Source organism: Aplidium turbinatum, chromosome 6, assembly GCF_918807975.1.
Source record: "Aplidium turbinatum chromosome 6, kaAplTurb1.1, whole genome shotgun sequence".
Lineage (NCBI taxonomy): Eukaryota > Metazoa > Chordata > Ascidiacea > Aplousobranchia > Polyclinidae > Aplidium > Aplidium turbinatum.
The window spans coordinates 2,873,326-2,897,768 of NC_137477.1; the positions used below are offsets into that span (position 1 = coordinate 2,873,326).

Sequence of the window (24,443 nt, forward strand, 5' to 3'; positions counted from 1 at the left end):
CTTGCCAGCACCAAAAATACATGAGTCACGCTTATCGGAAGTTTGAAAGACCAAATGCCGTTTTGCTGATGTTGTAATTTTACTTTTTGATCAAATTTGTTCCTGTTCACTTTCACTAAATACATAAACGCACAAAAAACATTGTCTCTGGCCTGACAGGCCTTATTTTTTTTTGAGAAAAGCATTTTGTCTCACAGTTGAAAGCTACAAAAACACTTTTATTTGCGCTCTGTTAATCTTACTGATAACAAATTTACAGAAAAGTTGTTTCCAAGCATGAGACCCTGACATTCACAACAATGATTAGGACACAAGCTTCTTTGTGCATGATGTTGGCTAAAAAATAAAGTTCAAAATTGAATGCATTGTTGCAATAACAGGCTATTTTTATTGTACAAGAGCAAATCAAAATTACTTATTGCTTTGCTGAGAACATTTGCTAATTATTACATTATTGTGTAATTTAAACTAACTGCCTGCCCTATAGTCTCTAGTACTTACTCTCTTGCTAAAAACCAGCCCTAGTTCAAATTGAAATTTTTTTACTGAACTTGATCCAATTGATAACTCTTGTATTCCTTCAATAATTAATTGGACGAGCCTAACTATAGCCCACAATAATTTTACCTGTTTGTCTATGGTTCCATAATTTTACCACGGTAACACAAGAAAGGTATTTAAGCGTCCAAAATCTTCAACGTTCAAGTAAGCGAAAAAGTACTAAAATGCTGAAACATGAAATCGCATTTCTCATACGATTCACAGAGGAGTGGCAGTTCGAAACTGCATCACATTAAATACAAAATTTCAACAAATCATTATGCAATCCTATGTTTTTCTTCTTTCAAGTCACAGTAGATCACAACAAAGTTCAAACATAAAAGTAGAGATCCAATGCAGCCCATGATTTTAATAGCAAAACAACATTGCAGCCAGTGTTGGGCGTGATAACTCATTTTTCAGTTAAGCGATAACGATAATCGATAAACGAAAAATGCCTAAAGCGATAACGATAAACGATAAAATTATCGCCGATAATGTCCGATAACGATAATTTTTTTTTCTTGCTTAGCGCTGCCCCATCCCATCCAGCACGAACTGCGTTTATAAACATGACGAAAAATCGAACATAATATAGGCTACTGTAAAGGGACAAAACTTTTTGTAAGTTAAGCATTAATAGAGTCGCAACAGCGGCAGTGGGTATCGAATCTTCAACCTCTTGATCCAGAATCAAACCACTGAGGCAACCGCCGTGCTTATAACTATACCTTCAGACACCAGTTGGATGCTTTTATCAACTGAGTTACACTGCCGCTTACGTGCAGTAGGCAAAATAATTAAATCAAATGAAAATATCATAAAAAATTCTAAACTTTGTATTTTGCTTTCTGCTTCAAGGGCTGTTTACAGCAAAGTCAGCAATAATTGAAGAAATTCCAAAAAACGCAAAATCAAACGAAATTTATATCGGAACATCAATATCGGATTTTTCAATGTTAAAATTAACCATTTAATGCCAAAAACTCTCTGATAAACTCCCTGAGCTTCCGATCCTCGGGTTCCACTGAGTGAGTTTGCAGCGCTTCCCAATTCTTTGGCTAAATTTTAAATGATTTTTCATTCAAATTCACTAGGCTATTATTTGTTACATTTTTTGTCTCTGTGGCCTCTCCTTATAAACCGATTTCTTATTATGTTGATTAGTTATTTGTTAACTTTGATGTGCAAAATTACCATTCCGCATTGAAAATATTGTTGCCCCACGAAAACTTATGGCGTTTATTATGTGACCGGCTTTTTATGACTTGTTCATAAGGTTAACATTTTGGTGCTCTCTCACTTTGGGCAGGTTCTCCCCCTCCCTACTTTTTTCGCTCTGGCGAGAGCACTGAACTATAGGCCTACTGTATTGTTCTTGCATCTTTTCTCGACGGTCATACATAGCCTATCTACTTCATGCTTGCTGCATGGCTAATTTTCTTCAACTTTATACAGGAACAACTTTTAACTTGCTACGCCCCTAATCCAAGCCTATGCAATAAAATCCTACTCTCCAGAGTCTTGATCTTGAAAAGTGCGGTAAAATGCACGATGCTGCAATCAGAGTTGCGCTTACATTTTAATTGTAAAATTCACTCACGATTGCCGATTGCAGCAAAACAACAAGAGAATTGTTGCATGCATTTCATTGCATTGCAATTTGCAACTCTAAAAATTATTGTGTTGTCAAGGCCGTCGCTGCAGGGGGCGTGCCCCCTCCCCTGACAACGACCTGTGCACACACACTTCAGGCACTGAAGAAGTACTGGTTTTAATTTTAGTTTCATTAACTAGGTGGTTAGTAAAAATATTACTTTTCATGGTTTTTCCACTTGTGTGTTGATCCGAAATAAAATTTATCGGCGATTATCGGCGATAATCAAACATTGCCTTTGGCGATAACGATAAACGATAACTGAAAAAGTAATTGAGCGATAACGATAGGTGATAAAAAATTATCGCCGATAACTATCGCCGGTAAATTATCGCCGATAATGCCCATCACTGATTGCAGCCTACATAGTAAAAGAATCAACATTTTGTAAGCTTAAACCATTTATTTAATTTAGCAAGAATAATACTTACATTGCTTCGTTCTCTTGAAAAGTTGGAGAGTTGCATCCCCTGCAGTCCTTATGCACGAGCAGCCACTGTTAATTACAATCGCAGCTATCATAATAATGTCCACCTTTTTTATCTGGCAAAGTAACCAGATTATCACTTGCTTTGTGTGAAAGGATAGCTCAAAAATTTATCTGCTAGAAATGACTAAATTTTTAAGACGACAAGAAATGGGCAGATTCAGGCATAGTATTTGAAAACATTTATCTGTGAGAGCAGAGTAACAATTATTCCACAAAACAAATCAACGGCAAAAGTAACATTTTTTTGATAATGTAGTTTTATAAAATTTGATGTTCTGCTTCAGATCATTGTCTTTCAAACCGCATTGCATCAGAAATTTGATATGACTATTTTTGGCTACACTGAAAGTATTATTATTGCGGTTTACAGTGCATTGGTCTTTGATACTGACTTATATCAGTTGGTTTACAGTATACATTTCTATTTGAATAAGGCACTAATGATGCTCTATATAATGCAGTAGGCTAGAGCGAAATGCGTATGCCATAAATAGAGCTCTGCTGATTCTCCATGCACTTTTAATAACAAAAGTACGGTACATTGTTTTTTTTTTACCCTAACTTATATCAGTATCAAACTAAAAAACTTTGCACTATGTTCTGCCGGTCATAATTTGAGTAATTCGATTCATTATTTGACTTAGGACAAGCTGCGCAGTCTCTTGTGTAGGCTAAGTACCACGAATATGCGAAATGAAGACTGTCGAAACAGATGATGACCCGAAACCTTCAGTAGACCGCTCGTGCACGGGAACCATTGTTTTACAACCGGTAGCTCCACTCACGACAAGCACTGTTGTTTGAAATCTTTTAAATTCTGTTTGAAATTAGCAACTAGGAAGTGTCACAATCTCTATGCTACAATTACTGATAATAATAATAATGTTGTGGTTTTATTTGTTGTCGCTCTGCAACAGATCAGGTCTATTAGCGACAGGGCTCATGTGTAATTTAGTATCAAATTTATGATGTCATCACTATTACCCGACTTATCCTCATTGCATTACCCAAGAGAACATAATCAGTACTGTTTTTAAAGTCTTCGGTATGACCGGACCGGCAATCGATCTCAGATCTACCAGCACCAGAGCTGGCGAAACTCCTTGGCCAACGAGTTGGTCTGGGGGAATCACATCCTTCAAAGTTTAGCAAGAAAAAATTACGTAGTTTTGAGGATTATTCGTAAATTGTAATTGCACGTAGCTGCCGATGGGTTGGCACAGCCGATAAGGTGTTTTCTTCACAATTAAGCAATTCTGTTTCGACCCCCGGCCTGAATTGCCTGTTGAAAAGAACACTGCACACCTCTATTGAGGGTGTAATAAATTGAGTGGGCATAATTGCTGAAGAAAAATTGTCCGAGATCAAAGAAATGATTATCCTACTTTCGTTAGTACCAAAGCCTGGTATCATAAAACGTTTAACCCTGCGACATTTTGATCAAGTATGGGACCTTTTAGAGACTAACTTGGTCCACCGGTATTTGCTAGGCTACTATCATTCGGCGGCAGTGGCCGAGTGGTTAGCGCGTTGGGCTCGCAGTCGAGAGCCTGCATGTTCGACTCCAGCCACCCGCACTTGCTGTTGTTTCTCTGGGCAAGAAACTTTACGATAATTGCCTCTACTCAGTGATCGATTTCGAGTAATGGGTAGTACCAAATTTCAGTCATAAGTAGAGTAGATAACCGGAAACAGACTATGCCATCGGCTGCAGCGTGGGTCAGGTGTACGTCGGAAGGCGTACACCGATGCATAGCGCTCAAGTCCGCTTTCCCGCAATGCAGGGTAAAGATATAACAAACAAACAAACAATTTCACGCTCTCATGCATTGCGTATAATTTGAAACTTAAAAGCTGCTTCTCTGCTGTATTGAACCTGGGTCTATCTGGTGAGTTGTACGTCATCAAGCCAAACAACTGTTATTTAAATATTTGAGTTACACGTTTACTTCACGTTGCAAACCATCGATTTGATATAGAAGTGATGATTCTAAAAATTGAAAAAATAGGCTTGTTACACCAGTGAATAGCGCTTCAAGTGGCCCTTGAATACGTTTTCCAAAAAGTTGTCTAACAATCAATTACGTGTCATTTTTGACAAAGCTAAAAGTAGAGAACAGAAGAAAGTCACAAGAGAGTCAAAAAGTTTGCTAGAAACTGCCATTTGCAACATGGGAGGTAAAATTATTGTGGTTTCAAACAGAAAAAGGTGTTTTGTTGTGTTACTTCTCTCCCAAAACTTAACAAAAGAACGTGCGATAGGAAAATGAAAAATTTTAGATTGTATTTCTAATGCCAAAACGTTTACACCTTATTCGTGGTATGAGATTATTTCTGTAGGCTAACGATGAAACTATTTAATAAGCTGCCGTCTGTTTATCTTTGTGAATAATTTAGGTAGTAGCCTAAACATTGAGGCTTTGATGCGATAGTCATAGAGTTGCTATAAATGTTGAAAAAATGGTAGAGTGCTGAAATTGTCTGCGTAGGTTGTTTGTGTATTGGGTCGCAAAATTTTCAGATTTGGGTTGCACTTAAAAAAGTCTGAAAACTACCGGAAGTGGCACGTCTAGGCACAGCCAAGCGCTTAAAGTGAGAATCGAAGCGGAAACCTTCTAATCATTGGTCTCTCAACCCTGCACAATGCACATCATGCATCTTGTTTTGAGGGGACTAAGGGTTGGATGGACCAACAGAGTATATGCTAAACGACCGATTAAGCTAATCATGAGACTAGTTAGTCGAGAATCAGTTTTCATTTGTGAAACAGAAATAATCGATTCTAATCAGCGGATTACGGTGAATGGACAAAACAAAAAAATAATTTGGCAATCTGTTTATGTACGTTTCGCATCCAAACAAAAATAAAATGACCATCCATCTAAATTAAGCAATTTAATTTGTCGATTTGCCTAATTTGTGGACGATTTGCTGTTGGTTCATCCGGCCCTAAGACTTTTTACCCTCCCAAGCGAATGAGACTGAATAGGCTACATCTATTTAGTTGACCAATGTTGATGTTACAAACAATCATCAATTTCAACTAATTTGAATGATTTGTAGGTAACTTATAGACATTAACTTTTTGCTCATCAGTAGGCCAATTGATTGTATGAATGGTCACGCAATAAAAATGGTGTTGCTTTAAGAAGCATTGAAAAATCTTCCTTGAATTACAAAACACATGCAGACAAAAAATTAAATATTTATAAAAATGGGGAAAGCAAAGAAAAGAAAAGCAAAACAAGCCACGAAAGAAGCTGTTTCTGAACAACTACATCATGAGAAGAAAGGAAATCAGAAAACAGAAACGAGGAAAAAGAAAAAAGAAAAGTAAGTTTGACCATAGTAACAAACACGGTGTGACCAATGGACAAGACGTGTTTGCAATAGCTTTAACAAGCTGGGAGTCCAAAGAGTATGTTTGGACCTGGGATAATTTAAGGGCTCGAAACCTTTCGAGGCCTGAAAAGTAAAAGAAAAACGCTGCATACATTAATTAATGCATTGTTAGCGGTGTCTTACTTTGGGGCCCTGATTTTGATTGAGGGAATCGTTTTCTTCGAACTGAGAAAGCTTCTTTAAAAGCTTAATCCTAGTTGTTTCGTATACTTGTAGTGATTTTTAACCACTGACACAGGCCCGGTCGGTCACCCAGTTTGACAGAGTGAAAATTTTGATTGTTGAAATGTTGTTGCAGGGGAATTATTCCATCTACTAGATGCTTCTGAATGGAAAGTTGTCCTTGAAGTGCGTTGCTCAAGCGCACACCCCATTAGAGTCTAACCAGTGCTGCTTGATCTTATGGCGGCACCTAATGGATGGAATAATTTCCCGGCAACAACACTTCAACAATCGGAAATGCGTCAAAAGCCTCTACAGTCTACAAGTATGCGAAACTACCAGGAATAACCAATCAAGGCTTTGTCAGTCCGAGGATAAAGATTCAAATCCAAACCAACTAATCTTGGTGTTTTTTGTTCATAAAGTCAGAAGCTCAACCAATAGAGCTATCGGGGAGAAAATGTCATAAGTAGCCTACCAGACCCTTCGTGTTTGTATAGGTTAACTACGACACATAGCGCAAAGCATAACGATATAAATGCGTGCGGAAAACTTAATAGGAGGAAACATGTTGAAGATCACTAACGATCTTCCTGTTCAAAAATATCCTCCTCGGCACATGACATGAACAATTGCAAAAAAAAAACTATTATTTGCCTTTAATATTATCCTCAAACGATGATTTTTGATATGCCTTGAGCACACTTGTTGGTAAGTAGCTTAGCCTTGATCATTTTATATTTCAACAGAACAAAACAACCTAATCCAAACACAGTTGTTACGAGAACAGTTATATTTTCTTCTATCGTTGCCGTCCTGATTGCTATGGCTGTAGTTTTATGGATGACACCAGCACAAAAACCACTTACTCATGTGTAAGTAATCATTTATATTTGATAGGTGCTAAAATAGAGTAGATAAAATTCAAACCTAGCCAGAAGTTATGGCGTTTTGGCGTTGATTCAAAGTCTGTCGACATTAAACTTATGTAAAAAGGTCTCATTTGCTGGAAGGGTATTTATCTCACACTAAAAATGTTGATAGATTTTTAATTGTACAATTATGAAGGCTTTGTATTAGAGTTTTGTTTATCTTCACCATAAAACTTTTGAAATCTTCTGAACTTTAATTTGATAGTAGTGCACAGTAGCATTGATAGGGAGTCCAAGGGGTGCTTTGGACCTAAGATGATTTTAGGGGCCAGTAACCTTTCCAAAAAGCCCGGAAAATAGCAGGAACCATTGTTTATTTTTTTTAATATACAGTAGTGGGGTTTTGTTAGAAATATCTAGATTAGGAGCACAAGGATCTGATTGGTACCAGGCTCAAAGTATCTTCTCACAGGCCCTGACGCGTGCTTGTGCATTCTTATTTGTTCCAAAACATGTTTTTTATATTTAGGCCACATTTTCGTGTGGTGACTGAAGATGACGAAATTAACTTTGCTCAAAAGCAAGAAGTTCATGTTTCCAGTGAAGTTATCACGCCATCGTTGGAAAATGATGATGAGAAAGAAGCCATCGTGACAGAAAAGCGTGAGCATTCATTGTCTTTCAAAGATAATGAAGACAATGACTCCATTGAGGACCAAGCACAAGACAGTATGGAAGGTAAAGATAAAGTAAAGGAGATAAGAACCAGACAACAACCTCTCAATGAAACATCCACAATCGCAGAAACAACCACTTCTTCAACTTTAGAAGCAAGTATTTCCAAAGGTAATTTGAAGATCAATACATCATTGAATGATGATGGTGGGACACGTTCTGAGAGAACATATGGAAAAGAAAGTTCAATGTCGAAAGAAGTAGTCCATGAATCAAATAATTTTGATGATGTGGACTTAGATGATGCAAAGGCTTTGACAAATAGTGAATCTGATTTTGCAGAAAACATAAAGGAGTCCAAAAAAATTAATGTACAAGATCTTGAAGATAAAAGCGAGAATTTGAAACAAGGACAAATAAAAGTTAATTGTTTTGAGACGGAAAGCAATCCTGAAAAAAGTGATTTTGAAGTTAACGGAGATGAAGATCATGAACATGAACAAGAAAGATTATATAAAGAAGAAGACGAAGCATACAATCATCCATCCTCTGAGTTACAAGCCCGTGATGAGGAGGAGAGTGAAGACACAAACGTCGAAGATGAAACAGAAGAACTTATGGAAAATTCTGAAGCACACATCGATAATGACGTTTCCTATGAACCTAGAGAATTTCTAGAAGATTCTGAGAAAAACGTTAATGGTGACATTTCATATAAACCAGAAGGTATTCTTGAAAATTCTGAAGAAGCCTTTGATGGTAACATTCCACATGAACCAGAAGATATTTTGGAAGATTCTGAAGAAAGTTTGGATAAGGAAGCTGAAGAATTTCTAAAAAATTTAGACAAAAACCTTGAAGATGACGTTTCACATGATCCTGAAAAACTTCAAGAAGATTCTAAAGAAAATGTTGATGATGACGTTTCACATGATTCTGAAGAACTTCAAGATTCTGAAGAAAATGTGAACGATGACGTTTCACATGATCCTGAAGAACTTCCAGAAGATTCTGAAGAAAATGTTGATGATGACGTTTCACATGATCCTGAAGAACTTCCAGAAGATTCTGAAGAAAACGTTGATGATGACGTTTCACATGAACTTGAAGAATTTCTAGAAGATTCTGAAGAAAATGTTGATGATGACGTTTCACATGATCCTGAAGAATTTCTAAAAGATTCTGAAGAAAACGTTGATGATGACGTTTCACATGAACTTGAAGAATTTCTAGAAGATTCTGAAGAAAACGTTGATAGTGACTTTTCACATGAGCCTGAAATGTCTTCAGCGTCCGCTGCAGAACGAACAGACGTTTCAATCAATACAGAAAATAAGTCAACGACAGATAACGACCAAAAAATTCAAAACTCGTTCAGTATTTCCTCTCTTGGAGGTGAAACAACAGCATTTGATCTTGTTGAAGATGAGGATGAAGATTCTTCGGTAAATGACGAACCTCGCTCTTATCACGTAGAAGAAAAGCGGACCAAGATAATAGAAAACTTTAAGTAAGTTTGGCGAATAAATTATTCAATTTTAAATTTGACTCTCTTCTACAAGGAGTAGGCAACTGTACGTTCAATCTTGATCTCTTACATGGAGTTATCGAAATTGAACACAAACTTATAGTAATTTAAACTGTAATTCAGGCGAAGCTGAGTAAGCTTTCTAAATAAAAAATTACTTTGCCAAAAGCGCTTCAATTAACATTGAGTGTAACCTACCGCAGTTTTGCTACATCTGAAGTTAGCTAACTGACTCTATTAAGAAGGAGCAATCTTCCTGGCGTCAGCACTACCTGGCTACTCACAAATCACAATAGAACAGCGAGCATTGCATTTCGCTAACCACATGGTGTCGTCTCCACACTACTGAGTAGTCAGGTAGTGCTGACGTCAGAAAGATCGCTCCTTCTCAACAGTAGCCTACATATCCTTGGCGACAGTTAGTTTAGTTGTTTTCTGTAAGGATTCAATTGACTGACAAAACCAGCGGTTGAGAATTATATAGCATGACTTAGCGGTGCGATACTGATGACCCCAGGCTCATGGCCGAAAAACGTAGCCTATTCATCGCTGTCAGTTCTTGCTACACTCGACTGCCGAAAAACAACTAACTGTAGGCCTATACGTTGTCCGAAATAAACACGTTAATTATAAACCGAAAGCTATTAATTATTGAAAAAGCTATTGCTCAATATCTCCAAATAGATATTCTCCAATATCGGATGGAGTAAAAAAGTATATTCTAAGAGACGGATATGGAGACTTACCACGAAAAGGGGACACAGTTACATTGCACTGCGTCGGATATATTGACAAAAATCCTCCAAAAATGTTTTGGAACACAAAAGAACTGGGGCAAAGAATGTTTAGTTTCTCTATCGGAGAAAAACAAGTCATCAAAGGTAAGCTGCGATTGTGTGTTGTAGGCTGACGTAATAACCCAGAGTTCTCTTGCAGATGCTATGGCGCTTTGATAAAACTAAACCTTCCTTTGTTTTGATCTCAACGAAAGGGCAAGCTTATGCCCAGTTGTTGAAGATTTAAATTAAGTGAACGGGAAGGCAAGGAAGCCAATCTTCGTGTCCTCCTTCAGACATGCCTTGAAGTATCTTGCCAAAAACACACAGCTACATGCTCTTGGCGGTGTAGAACCGGCGACCTTTCGAACGCCGAGCCAGGGCTCTCACCACTCGGCTATTCAACCGACACAACTGTCAGTGGTATCTATGTAGGCCTACAAGTATGAGAAACTTCCTTTTTTTGTTGGCTTTCTCAGGCCGACGATAAAGATTTAAACCTATACCTAGCCTACCATATTTTAAGCAATCCTCTGTCATTTTAGGTTGGGATCAAGCAGCTGCGTCTATGAAGCTTCGGGAACGCAGCAAATTTAAAATTGAAGCAAAGAAAGCGTATGGAAAGTTTGGCTTCAAAGCATGGGAATATCCTTTACTTGTCAAATACTTGGTTTAAAACACGGGTTATGGGATACCCTGTCTGAAGAGGCCTAAATATTTCTATTTTTACCAAAATCACCCACTTTTGATCTGTTGGTGGAATGAGATCCACGGTCCTGAGGGTGGAAGTCTATATTTCAACTGAAAACACTTTCATCCAATGCCTTACTGATAGCTTACAACTGAAAATGAACTTTTGAATATTTGGAAACATTAAACCAAAACTATAACCATTGAGAAATTTTAAAAGATGTGTAGGCCTAGGTTTCCTGAAATAAGCAAACTGCTTTTTCACCACTAGTGGCGCTAGGTGCTGCTTTTTAATCTGCTTATTCCCCTCACACTTCCCATAATGATGCTTATCCAAAAGTTGATTTTCAATTGTGAGTTATCAGTAAAGCATTGAATGAAAGTGTTTTTAGTTGAAAGACTTCCACCCTCAAGATCATGGCTTAACAGATCAAAAATGGAAATGTTTAGGCCTCTTGAGACAGGGTAGCCTATCCCATCATCTGGCATCAAAATGGTTATCATTTTCGGATTTCTCGTGATCAAAGCCATAGAAAACAGTGCAAAAAGCTGAAATTTTTTTGAATTTTAGCAGGTCTAACCCAAGGTAGTGTAGCCTACCATGTCACATTTGAGGCAGTAGGCTGTAGTGTGAGACTGAGTGGGCTTGACTGGACGACGCTGTGGAATCTTTTCCGGGATACTGCGCAGGCTACGACAACGCACACATGACATAAAGCGTAACGTAGTCCTGCCATACAGAAGAGTGCAACTAAATGCTAATCCAAGGCGGTAGCTTAATTGAAACTTTCGTGACAAGATGGTTCTCAGATGCCGATTTTTAAACTTGTGCCCTGACCCAGTAGTTCAGTTGAATAAGCGCCTGACTTGGTCAATGAAGAAACGCCCATATCAAGTAACCGGTAATGATGGTTCGACGAGTACTCAGGGTGCGCTTGAGTAGTGTATCTCCAGAACAGCTCTTTACTGAACGATACCTATAGTAGTGAATAAAATAATTAGCAGGCAACCATACTTCAGCAAGAGAAAGTTTACTTGGCTATCTCGGTCTGCGTTAGTCATCTAACACTTGAAGGGGCTGGAATAAAGCTTCAAAAGAAGCCTTTTCATCCCGGTCACTCAATTGATACCGAATCATTTGCGTCATAAGCTAATAAGCATTCAGTTAATTTCTGACCTTCATAATGAAAAATCATAAGCTTACTTTCTATAACATCGTAGAGTTACGGCATGGAAAAGACAGAAGCGAAAAAACGTGGCCTAAACGGTATTGTAGTTTCCATATTAAAACATTGATTGATTATTATTCCTTAACAATTCTTACCATCCCTCCAAATGCAGATCTTATAATGGAGTTTGAAATAATCAGTATCAAGCGCTCGAAGAAGAGGTCAATGACAACAGACAAGTACTAAAGCCGCATCATCGTGATCCTTCTGCATCAAGAGCAGGGCTGGGGAGTCGGAGGGATTTTGCCGCGCTTGGAGTCGTTAAAAAAACAGACTCCGTCTTGATACAAAACAACATTTTGTCAATGCACAATAACATTTGTCCGCCCCCGGCTCAAGATCACGCGGCGCTGGTTCGACTCTCGGGGTGTACGCTTGAGCAACGCATTTCTGGACTACTCTCCATTCCCCGGCAACAACACTTCAACAATCGGAAAACTTCACTCTGCCAATCTCGGTAACCGGCAATGCGTCAAAAGCCTCTAGACTACAAGTAACGGTATGCAAAAATACCTATCAAGGCTTTGTCAGTCGGAGGATAAAGATTCAAAAACCAACCATTTTTGTTTGCAATCTTTTTTGAAACTATTGTTTCTTTCCTCCGCATTGATCTCTACAACTCCACCAGAAAATAGAAGTGTTTGTTCTATTAAACTTAGTTTTTATGAAAGTCATCGTTTCAATTTCGATCACAACTTAAAGTGAAATTGGAAAACCCTGGCTCTGGTTAAATCAGCATCAAAACTCTAATAATCCAGTTGTGGCCACCTATGCTACCTTTGATTAAATATAGACAATATTTGCAAAACTGTTTGAAAGACTGGACCAGGCGCAATATTTCGCCCACCCCTGCATTTTAGGGTGAGATTCGTGATATCAAACAATTGTTGCAGCGTCCTGCAGATTAAAAATACGCTGCCGGTTTAGGCATGCAAACGCATAAGTTAAGTCTTAATTGCAAACCAAATATTTACCATGAATTATTGAAATAAATTATGATGTTGTATCATGATGATGTCTATGATGTAATTATGATATTAATTAAGACATATTATAAAATAATTATGATGTCCATGCGTCTGCTCTTTCTGACCATCACGTGATTGCAAACTGATATTGTTACAAGTTCCACTGACATTGTTTACGTACAGAAACAGTTTATTGAACGAGAAAAACGACTCTTTACGCCGAGTCAAAACGTACAGACAGTCCAGCCATTGTACTCATGCAACTCGTAGCGCTCACAAACCACATTTGAAATTTAAAACCATGTTGTTCTGTAAAAAAAAACAGCATTTAATTGGTGGAGTTAGTTCAATACCAACGCGTGTGCGATCAACCGATTTCGTCAAGATATTCGATTCGCTGGAAGTTGATACTTTTTCGCCGATTTTCGCTGGAAGTTGATACCAAAGACATCGGAACAAAACTAATGAAACGTTACTTATATCTATGGAATAACATGCAATTACATCACAACAGAGAACAAAATGCACGTTTTTAAGCGACAGATACCAGAAGCTCGAACATGGACGAAGAAAATACTTGATCTATCAATCACTTTCCCGCAAAGGTATCTGTTTGTGCACCGTCCCAAGGTCCCAAAAATATACCTTAAGCAGTAGGGACTTTTTCTTGTCTGCCAAAAATAAATTCGTGCAACAATTTACAATTGTCACTAAACAAGAGATGTTTGTAATGGTAGAGCAGTGAAATGACACTGTACAGTACATATTGCAATATTCAGAAATAAAAAAACAAAGCAAATACAGTACACCATAAAAATAACAAAAATATCATTAAAAGATTTCTAAAAAGAATAGTTTGAATGCAAATGGCAGCAATAAACATGATTGTAAATTTGTAATAGCATAATATACAAAGACGGTGATGATTCTCACACTTCTTTGCAAGCACCGTTTGCCCACTTTAGATCTCACTATGTGACAAACCCAACCGATCAGTTATTTGATTGAGCTGTTTGTAATAAAAGAATAAAAGATCAGTTTACAATTTAACTTCAATAGTGACGTTTATACCTTGATGGCAATCCTTGGTCAAAATGAGTACACAGAAACAAGCAAACGATGAAAGCAGTTAATGAATTCAAGCACACAAACGAAAAAAACCAACAAATTTTACAGGTTTATATCATACATCGCCGGGCTAAGAAAAACAACTTCGCATAAAGATTTAAATCATCAACTGACAAATTCGTCTTAGGTAGGGTATAGGAGAAAGCAAAAAATACGCGAAAAAGGTTGGAGAGACTGAATCAAACATGGAGGCAGTAGGATTGAGTGAAGAGGATGCACTCAACAAACCAAGTCTGCACCGGCGTGGGATTGAACTTAGAAAATACTTATCAAAATTAAACTGACTGCACAACGACTGATTTACTGCAAGTTCATCGTAATATGATCTAAATATAGAGAAAAAAAAAGATCAGGCACAGAATCAACATCATGCTCTAGCAGCCTTCTAGTCAGGGCTGTGGAGTTGGAGAGATTTTGGGGTGTCCGAAGTCGGTCAGATATAAACGGAGGAGTCGGAGTCGTGGATTTTGCCCCGACTCCACAGCCCTGTTTCTTGTGCACTAGCATCAAATAGCGACAATCTAGGATAGTATAATGATACCACTTGACCCTGAAGGCTCAAACAGCGAGCACATTTAATAAAACATGTTGATCACATTATAAATGAATCAAAGGCACTGATCACATGTTTCCATCTTTGCAAGTGCAGTGGTACGCTTCATATGACATGTGGTATAAAAACGTCCATCAAATGATGGGTGGTCACAAACGACGACCGATTTGCAAATAGAATGGCCACCTCAAGCTACACCAGCCACAGCATGAAAAGGCCACTGCAAACGGCCAAAATACCTTGTAAGCTTCACCAAAATGCCACATGTCTGGCAGCTTAAATGCTTTACCACCGACAGCAGTTTGACGAAAGCCGATCGGGAACAACAGGCCAACGAAGCAAAGGCAGGCAACTGCGTTAAACAATTTATGAAGGTTAGAAACAATAACACTTCAATCAATTATTACCAATAATTGGGTGAAATATACAAAAACTCTCTAACTTCACCCTCGTCATTTCAAATGTAAGATTTGAACCACTGAGCAGGGACGATCACCGACGATAAGAGTTTCTCCTTAACCTTGCCAGTTGCCATGACAATAAGGAGGTTGTCATTCAAATGGAATCGTGAAAAAATCTTTTTTATTTAAAAAAAAAAAACGTTGCTATATAGTGATTGAAAATATAAACGGTTTTAAAATAATATTTTTAATCGGCCGCGTACAGCAGAATATTTCTTCATGTAATAACTTACCTGCACCAAATGAGAGCCACTGCGCGTAGTAGAGGGCCCATCTTTTCCACCTGGACAATACAACCAAGCAGCAGGTGATGGCAAGCAACACGGTGGCTAGTACAAGGAATAAAAGTGTTGCTATCCATTCGGGAGGAAGGAATGCTGGAAAGCACTTTGGTTGTCGACCAAAAATGGTTTGGCATTGCTTGGTCAAACCAAAGACAAAGGAACCTATATTAAAATAAATCATTCAAACTGATAGCCCACATGTGAATGTGAAACACATGCAGCAGGTATGGGTTTCCGTGCAATCATGCTGCCCTCGAAGCTGGCTGTGAGACTGCCGATCAGCAATGGCACAGTTCAGCAGGCCATAGACCTAAGAAAAACCGTAGGCATTTCTCTCTATAGCAGATTAGCCTACTGTTGATAATGAGAGAAATCAAGGACTATCGTCAAATGGACAACTTCGCAATCGACAGTGTGCTATTAAAGTTTCCTTCCTTTAGCTTATGTCTCAAAAGCCATGACCAGAAGGCTATGGGAAGTTTGGCATGGTAGATGTTTATGTGCTAGAGCCCGAATGAACAGATGTGCTCAAAAGCATTTCCTCCATCATGGCAACAAGCCTGTCCCCAAGCGCTCACATGCCAGAAGCCGGTGGCACTTCTTGGAACATCGGTTATACTCCACCGCCGAGTGCTCGGTTAATATAAAACGGAATGACGCATCATCGACAAACGAGCATTCATACTTAAGACGGTTTCTGTATCTTTGTAAATTGCTCACAAATACCATACTTGTTCTTTAGATTTAGAACTTCTCAATATTTTTTTTGATTGTGTGACCCCATTTTCAAAAAATAAGTTTCTATGTAATCCCTTGAATGCCAGCCTATTGTGTACAAATCTACTGTAGTCTCTGTAGACACACTTATATTTACTATACGACCCTCAATTCACAATCTCGTTTGGAGTTGCGACTCGCAGTTTGAAAAGCCCCAAGTTAGACAGCAAGTTTAATTGTGACGTCACCGATCTCTTGTTAAAATACATCGTTAGAAAACCACGTATATAATATATACCATACCTGCGTCGGCTCCAGTGTGGATCCAGTCGGGGTAGACCCAACTTGTGAGCGCGAATATTGTGGACAATGAAAACAAAACCATGGAGAAAACATTTTGAGTATCCATTTTAAAACCTTGAGTAATGGAAGAACTATTTTCTTATGACTTACAATCGTTACAAGTTAAATAACAGCAACACTGCCCTGAATAATTATAGATAAGCTGCTGATAGAATGTCTTGAAAAAGTGATAATGCGCCGGTACACCCGCCGTTAAGCACAGAAGTTGTAGAAGTACATGAGAAACTTGAATACAAGTCAATTACAAAATAGGCCTCCTCAGAACACAGGATGAGATAGGTATAATATAGGATAGGTTGCTTACTAAACGACTAGAATGTAAAAAATGAAACATGAGAACACAATTGCTTCAAACCACGAAATAGCAAGAATGATCCGAAAGTTAGTAACCTTTCATTAAAAATAGGCATCTAATACCTTCAAAGTGGCATATCAAAAGAAACATTATAACCTGCACTACACAAAGATCGATCAGTAATTTGTCAAACAGTGAATTTTTCACAACAAAAGTGTACCGGATGTTAAAATGCTAACCCTTTCATATTTAAGAAAATAAAGTGTGTACCACCAAACATCTTTAGGAATGACCCATGATACAAGAGAAGGATTCACAGAGGATACAAACTGATATGCATAAATCAACAAGTGAATAAAAAAACATTTAGTAATATTTAGTAAGTTAAGCCGAAAACGTTTGGTTGTTGAACTATTTGTAAATATGTAATATACTGTTGTAATGCTCAACCCTGTGTTATTGTTGTGTCTTGCCTGTCTTTGGTATAAAAAAGCAAACTCTCTCCCGAAACTATCTTAAGTATATATGTGTAGCTCCACACAAAGCGAAAATGACATGACTTTTGACTCTTTTTTATTTCTTTAAAGATAATGTCTACAAAGAGATTGTTAACTGCGCAGTTAAATAATAAGGTTGTTGCATGGCCACCTAAAGGTACGGCCTGATTTGTCACATTTTGCAGAGATTTCCAGGTTTTTCTAACTTTGGGCGAACGTTTAAATAAATTTTTCTAAAAATTAGATTTTTACGCTTTCTTTATTCTTTTCCCCAGATGATACAATAGATTTTAACATCCTCACATGTTGAAAAACAAAGAAAATTTGATTTTGTAAATTTTAGTCAGACTGTTAATTTTAAATAACAGTCTGATTTTGCGTTTTTCAACTTACTTTTTCTTATTTGCTACTGCTTCCCCAAGGCAACAAAAAGTTTTTTGTCATTAGGAAACCGCAAAAAGTAAAAACATCTCAAAAAATGTCAGTCAAGCACTAGCAGTAGCTATAATCAAAATCTGCAAAATGTGACAAATCAGGCCGCATCTCCAGGTGGCCATGGGTTGTTGGTATTTTTTATTCCCTTCTATGTTTAATTGTTTAGTTATATAGATTTACGACAAACTGACACATTGCAGTAATCCAACACAGGATTCTAAGTCACAAAAGTAGATTTGTAATCCTTCATATGGATTGACGAATAAATAGTACAGTAGCATTAATCCAATATGGCTGCTTGCAATAATAAATCAAAAACTAAAAGCACCTTCATGTTAACACCTTTCGGAAACAAAATAGTTTGGCACAGCACAAGAAAATACAAAGCATGTCATACAAACGTCATGAAACAAACATGTCTTGTGTTTGAACTTATTATTATCAAGCACAATCGCCCTTGTGACGTCATCAGCGATTTAATTCAAAACTAAAGGGCACCAGAGATTACTTACATTTATAGAATTGAAGATGAAAATAGTTTAGTTTTCGAAGTGCTTGTAACTGAACATGAGTTTAGTATCTACATTTTGAGCTCTTTAGTTTTTATTAGAACGATTAAGGTGTATTTCCAACATTTGCACAGCTAATGGGAAGTACAAAACTGCCACTTCTGACACAGTTCAAATTACTTTGCTTCAAGCATATTATAATGACTCTAAGTTTGCACTACGTTGCACATAAATAAAATTTTATGAAAACTGTCTGTCGTTTAAAGCTTAAAATGCAATACAAATGTCGGTGATGTTTACATCACTATACATTTTACCATAACCAAGGATTATTTCTGTAGATGACGAAACGAGTGACTACTAAAAAGGATAAAGATTGTCCTCCTTTACTTTGTTAAAACTACCCATAAAAATACAACTACAACTTTAATCTCTCAAGCAGATCATATTGTCCAAGTTCCACCATCAGTAAAATTTGTGCTACAATCATCACATCTCATTGCTTGTACTAAATTATAATAATTAATATGTACAGTTGTACACACAATAAAAGCAACTTGCAAGCAAGAAAAAAAAAACAACTTGATTTCAATACAGCAATAATATATTCACTATTACTATAAATTAATGATATATAACAAATATATAAATGGACAAACTTTTCTGTTGATGATTAAGACAAAATTGTGTTGTACTACCAAAAACAGGAAAAAATACACAAAACTCATGATTTCAGAGAACCATCGAAAAGAACATTGTCAGCAACCAATTTCGACACAGCAAGACTACTTAGACCAGCCAACTCACAAACAACATCTCTCGTATGTTCTCCAAGCACAGGGGGGCACATAGGTTGTCTGGGTGGTGAGTTGTTGTAGCGAACTGGTGGACCTGGCACACGAATTGGGCCCCCAGTGGTTGGGTGATCCATTTCCATGATTAATTTGTTGTGGATTACTTGTGGGTCGTTGTATGCTTCTTGTATGTTATTAATGGGACCATATGAAAAACTGCAGTTTTCAAAGGATGCTATCCAGTCATCACATGTTTTTTCCTCAAATTTATTTTTCAAAATTGAAATTAAAGCTTTTCTATTAACTACACGGTCACTATTAGTTTGGAATTTCTCATCTTCCAAGATAGATTCAAGATTTAAAGTTGAGCAAAAAGATTTGAATTGTCTGTTATTTGCAGCACCAACAGTAAGAAACTTCCCATCTTTAGTTTTAAATGCTTGATAGGGAACTATATTACTATGAGCAGTACCCCACCGCTTTGCTTCTACACCTGCATTTAAATAACTTGAACCAATATGACTCAGAATTGCAACTTGAGTTGAAAGCAAATTACAATCAATTTTTTGGCCCAACCCTGTCTTCTCTTTGTTCCACAACGCAGCCAAAATAGCACCATGAGCAAATAAACCGGTGGAGATATCAGTCAATGCAACTCCTACACGACATGGGTCGCCTTCTTCTGGGCCTGTCACATGGTTCAAACCACCGATTGATGAAGCTATTACATCATAACCAGCCCGATTTGCATAAGGTCCATCTGGTCCATAACCAGTTATTGAGCAATATATTAATCCTTCATTTATTTTCTGCATTTCACAATATCCCAAACCCATGGAATCCAGCTTTCCAGGAAGATAGTTTTCTACAAGAATGTCACTTTTTGAGGCAATTGTTTTCAAAATTTCTACTCCTTTATCATGTTTCATGTTTACGGCTATACTCTTTTTGTTTCTATTAATGGAGAGAAAGTAAGCGCTCTCCACACCAATGAAAGGAGGGCCCCAACTCCTCGTTTCATCTCCGTCAACAGGATGCTCTACTTTTATAACTTCTGCTCCCATATCTCCAAGAATCATTGTTGCAAATGGTCCAGCTAGAACCCTAGTCAAGTCCAACACCCTAACACCCCCCAACAAAGCTCTAGATGCTGTTGCAGACATACCAAGAATTCATATGTATCGTGACCACATATAAAAAAATTCAAGACCTGTAAAACACAAAAATTGCTTTATCAATAAACAAAAACAGTAGTCCGATATATCATTTGTCAGCAATAATATACTATAATTGTTGGATGGAAAATGTTTGGCTATTCAATTCAATTAGTTCAAGATCTAAAATATGTTCATGGTACTACATACTGGTTGCCAATAATACATTACAACATCCCAAGCATATACCAATCCTAAAACTTCTAAAACAAAACAACAAATGAAGCAAACTTAGCTTTAAGTGAACTATAAACATACATTTTGAGAAAGAATGGAAAACATGTATCATTGCAAATGAAAGATATTAACAAACAAAACATCACAAAATAATCATTGTTTAATTGTCAATGAATCATAATTAGCCTATATAATTTGTGTTTATATAGTTGGATGAATCTCATTGGCAACTTCCTATACAGCGTCACCGATATCATTGAGGTAATGCACAAAGTTGTGAAAGAAATTGAGATGGTGGATGATTATTATCAATTATATCACATTATTATATTCCCTATGTTGTAATATCAAGATCGGCAAACATTTACAAAAATGGACAAAAGTTATTAGCAATATTTTTTGATAAATTACCAACATGTTGAAAGCAAATTAGTGCCGTGTGGTTATGTCCACTTTAAATGTTAAGCACAATGTGATACATGCTTCTTCTTCCTTTGAACCTTTTTCGTCACTCCAAGGGTCCAGGGGCTTTGCCTTTTACCACCCTTGAGCAGTATCGACGACTCGATCTAGATGTTTGGGCAGGTGTCGAGAAGCCACTGAATTGATTCATGATCCAGCTCATGCAGACCACGTACATCAGTTGGCATGTATGGCAGACATGCTCTACAATTATCTCATCCAGCTTTGTTGTGTCATATTGATCTTCAATTTTATATATAATAGAAACTGCTTATCAAATTAGTCTGATTACTTCACCATATCTTCAAAGTGTACAAGTACTGGTACGAAAACATAAAAGCATAGTTTCATAGAAACATTAGAAATTCTGCTGTAAATGACATGATTTGTTCATATTATGTTCAATGCAGGATCGCAGTGATTACCGTACTGACTTGATGAGACTTACAAACTTGTTCGGAATCACATGCAGATGCAGTTGCATATGATTTCACTATTCAATCAACATTGCAATAAGGTGCAAAGCATAACAATCAATGACACAAAAATGAGTCATATACATTTTTTGAAAATTTGTCGAAACTTGAAAGTTTAGAGATCTGTTGCAAAAAGTGCGCAGAACAAACTGAATGAAGCTGTGCATTTAGAATTGGCAGTAATTTGGCTAATGGAAGTGATGTTTCCTGAACTTCGGTAATCCGTAAGTTTGATGATATGCTTTTAGTCTCTGATACTGTGCAACAAATGTCAGTAGCCACTGAAGCAATCCCTTTATTAACACATTCTAAAAAAACATTATTAAAATCAGATGAATCCATGATATCAATTGTTTTTCCTGTCCATGTTTCAACGTTATCAAGCTTTGTCAAAGTGACTGACGTCCACTCTTTCAAAGTTAATTTTTTAGGAAAAGCAAACTGTAATAACTTTGATCTGGATACCGGTACCTCAGTTGATTGCTGGAACAGACTTGAAGAAATAGCTTGCAAAGTTCTCTCTAAATCTTTGAAATTGTACATCCCCTGCAATGGCATGGTTTCAACTAAATCTCTTGTGACTTTTAGCACATGAGCAGCAAGATCATGGATACCTTGCTGCAACAAATAATCATGCGATATAGAAATAAATTTTTCCTGACGAGAATCAACAACATCATCGCTTCTTTCAGGAGTATTGAACATGAGACCGGCAACTTGGTGCAATTGGATATGCAACACAAGAAATGATAAAGTAACAGAATAAATTCCAGTGACAATTCTGGAGAAAACTGTAACCTTCAGATCGTTCCAAAGGGAAATTTTATCACCACTTCCAGACTTCAATTTTTTTGTGATGATCTCAGTATCAGCAACTTGTTTCACCTTTTCTAAAATGTCTTCAAACATCGCCTCAGTAATAGACAGACAATGTTGCTGAACTTGATTAAAAGTTTTCTCATATTTCATTTCATCACTGATCTTTTTTTGTTCTTTGGCAATGTGTTGCTTTATCTTATACTCAGAAAGCTTTATAATTCCATAGATTCCTCCAATAAACACACCAGAAAAAATAAATTTTCTTCTATGTTGTCGTAAAAAATGACATAGTGACTTGGGAAATAAATAAGACATTTCAATAGAAGAATGGTAACAAAAAACTAATGTCTGAAAAACTTCTTGAGATATTTTTATTGTGGCCTATTTTGAATCTGCAAGAAAATAGTTTACGGTACATTAAACAATTATTGCCTTGTGGTTGCAACCTTATAAAGTTGACTAACTTTCGAAGTTGCAACCCTACCTTAGCCAGAATTTGGGTTATTTTCTGCTGTCTGAACCCTAAAATTAAGAAGTATAATAGTGACAGTGTTGCTGCAAGGGCAAAGCATCACAAAACACATAATAGAATCAGGCCCTGCGTCAAGACTCAAGAGCCGTTATGCAATGGTGGCATAGGCAGAATTTTGCATGGCAGAAAATTTTCACTAAGGATGAAAGGAAAAGTATATCGGAGCTGTGTGCGGCCTGCAATGCTATATGGTAGCGAGACATGGGTAATGAGAGAGAGTGAACTGGCAATCTTGAGAAGAACGGAAAGGTCAATGGTGAGAGCAATGTGTGGGGTGAAAACGAGAAGGGAAAAAAGGACTGAAGAATTGTTGGATATGCTAGAGATGAGAGAGACCATAGACCAACTGGCAAGGGCAAATAGAGTAAGATGGTATGGACATGTGATAAGGAGGGAGGAAGGAAGTTTTCTTAGAAAGGCACTAGATCTAAAGGTGGATGGAAAAAGGAAACGCAGTCGTCCAAGAAGAACGTGGAAACAACAAGTAAAGGATGAATTTAAAAAAGTCGGCCTAAAGGAGGAAGATGCAAGGGACAGGGTGAAATGGAGAAAAGGGATTAAAACAATTGCTGCGCGGAAACAATCGGCCACCCCCAGTCCCCCACTAGTGGGGAACAAACCGACGATGGATTATGATGATGGCGGCATTCAATTCAATTTTACATTCTTTAACACACAGTAAAACTTTGATATCTTATAGCTTGCGCATGCGCAAGTTTTAATGTACCGTATCTAGTTTCAATCTATGATGAAAAAATAAATGAATGAATAAAAGAATGTATATATCTTATAGAATATTATACGGTACCATAGGCGTAACCAGGGGGGCGAAAGGGGCCATGCCCTCCCCCAAATTTTCAAAGTTTGGATTCCGAAGTTGAACCCTTTGTTGAAAATATAATATAATTTGTATAAATTTATATCGTTTTCCAAGACATCTGGCTATTAACACACCCCAGGACTTGTTTTAGACACACAGAAAGACACCAATAAATTTTGCAAATTGTAAATCGCGCAAAGTTTACGCGATTTACGCTTTTTTTAACTAATCTGTTGAAGCAATTTCAAATTCACTTTCACTCACAAGACACGCAAAAAATAAACCTAAAGAAAAAAGCCTAATGAAACTTTGCACAGCAGAAAATAGTGGCGTAGGTGTACAAGTTTTTCGACTCGTGCCCAGAGCATTGTGACGCAAGAAGCCACACGACCTCGTTCGGTGGAAGTTAATGAGTTATGCAGCTTAAGCAGATACACGGCGCTGTGACTCTTCAAGCGCACGTCGTTGGTCTGATGAAAGCCTTTCCGAGTGACTTCACTGATATTTTAAAAAGCCTTCTAAACCATAGATTTAGTTTTCGAATGGCGAAGAATTATCAAGATAAAGTGATTAAACATGACGATCGACGCTAAAACTGGTGTGTCTGCCGTGAAACTTCATTTGTCCGCCAAGATAGCTGCTCAGACCAAACACGTTTGTCCGCCGTCAACAAAAACGAATTTCGAGGCTTGGTATCAGCTACTTGAAAGGAAAGATTTTCATTAGAAAAAATGACCGAAATAAATAAAAAATGACCAAATTTTTTTAAGTCATTTTGGACAAATGACCGAAAAGACTCAGCGAAAAAAAAACCCAGGTTCGAGGCAGACCTCGAAGCGACAAACGATTCTGATATATAGCAGACTTAACACTTGCAAACAATCAATGCGGTACATACGGCCAGCAGTTTGGAACAAG

At 37.4% G+C, this 24,443-nt stretch overlaps 4 protein-coding genes across 4 annotated transcripts; 1 reads left to right on the plus strand and 3 right to left on the minus strand.

Annotated features, from left to right (window-relative positions):
* Window positions 1–5,756: 5,756 nt before the first annotated feature.
* LOC145771778 (uncharacterized) lies at window positions 5,757–12,977 on the plus strand. Its single transcript, XM_082583509.1, has 6 exons — window positions 5,757–6,020; window positions 7,001–7,126; window positions 7,653–9,308; window positions 10,011–10,207; window positions 10,648–10,747; window positions 12,117–12,977. The coding sequence occupies exons 1-6, from the start codon at window positions 5,902–5,904 to the stop codon at window positions 12,205–12,207; spliced, it is 2,289 nt and encodes a 762-aa protein (XP_082439635.1). The 5' UTR covers window positions 5,757–5,901; the 3' UTR covers window positions 12,208–12,977.
* A 190-nt stretch (window positions 12,978–13,167) lies between these two features.
* On the minus strand, window positions 13,168–16,620 carry LOC145771623 (uncharacterized protein C16orf52 homolog B-like). Its single transcript, XM_082583337.1, has 3 exons — window positions 16,436–16,620; window positions 15,365–15,577; window positions 13,168–15,022 (listed from the first exon to the last, which is right to left on the minus strand). The coding sequence occupies exons 1-3, from the start codon at window positions 16,539–16,541 to the stop codon at window positions 14,820–14,822; spliced, it is 522 nt and encodes a 173-aa protein (XP_082439463.1). The 5' UTR covers window positions 16,542–16,620; the 3' UTR covers window positions 13,168–14,819.
* Window positions 16,621–18,939: 2,319 nt separating this feature from the next.
* On the minus strand, window positions 18,940–20,212 carry LOC145771620 (succinyl-CoA:glutarate CoA-transferase-like). The gene has a single exon (XM_082583335.1). The coding sequence runs from the start codon at window positions 20,186–20,188 to the stop codon at window positions 18,956–18,958; it is 1,233 nt and encodes a 410-aa protein (XP_082439461.1). The 5' UTR covers window positions 20,189–20,212; the 3' UTR covers window positions 18,940–18,955.
* Window positions 20,213–20,235: 23 nt separating this feature from the next.
* On the minus strand, window positions 20,236–22,815 carry LOC145771621 (peroxisomal biogenesis factor 3-like). The gene has a single exon (XM_082583336.1). The coding sequence runs from the start codon at window positions 22,486–22,488 to the stop codon at window positions 21,412–21,414; it is 1,077 nt and encodes a 358-aa protein (XP_082439462.1). The 5' UTR covers window positions 22,489–22,815; the 3' UTR covers window positions 20,236–21,411.
* Between the last annotated feature and the right edge of the window lie 1,628 nt (window positions 22,816–24,443).

What these genes read in the sequence shown, in the direction of transcription:
- LOC145771778 (XM_082583509.1), top strand. Translation starts at nt 5,902, where the DNA reads ATGGGGAAAGCAAAGAAAAGAAAAGCAAAACAAGCCACGAAAGAAGCT. An exon ending in AGAAAAACAAGTCATCAAAG is followed by an intron (nt 10,208 to 10,647) that starts GTAAGCTGCGAT and finishes CTGTCATTTTAG; the next exon opens with GTTGGGATCAAGCAGCTGCG. An exon ending in TTTGGCTTCAAAGCATGGGA is followed by an intron (nt 10,748 to 12,116) that starts ATATCCTTTACT and finishes AACAATTCTTAC; the next exon opens with CATCCCTCCAAATGCAGATC.
- LOC145771623 (XM_082583337.1), bottom strand. Translation starts at nt 16,541, where the DNA reads ATGGATACTCAAAATGTTTTCTCCATGGTTTTGTTTTCATTGTCCACA. An exon ending in CCACACTGGAGCCGACGCAG is followed by an intron (nt 15,578 to 16,435) that starts GTATGGTATATA and finishes ATTTTAATATAG; the next exon opens with GTTCCTTTGTCTTTGGTTTG. An exon ending in GTGGCTCTCATTTGGTGCAG is followed by an intron (nt 15,023 to 15,364) that starts GTAAGTTATTAC and finishes TGTTTAACGCAG; the next exon opens with TTGCCTGCCTTTGCTTCGTT.
- LOC145771620 (XM_082583335.1), bottom strand. Translation starts at nt 20,188, where the DNA reads ATGTCTGCAACAGCATCTAGAGCTTTGTTGGGGGGTGTTAGGGTGTTG.
- LOC145771621 (XM_082583336.1), bottom strand. Translation starts at nt 22,488, where the DNA reads ATGTCTTATTTATTTCCCAAGTCACTATGTCATTTTTTACGACAACAT.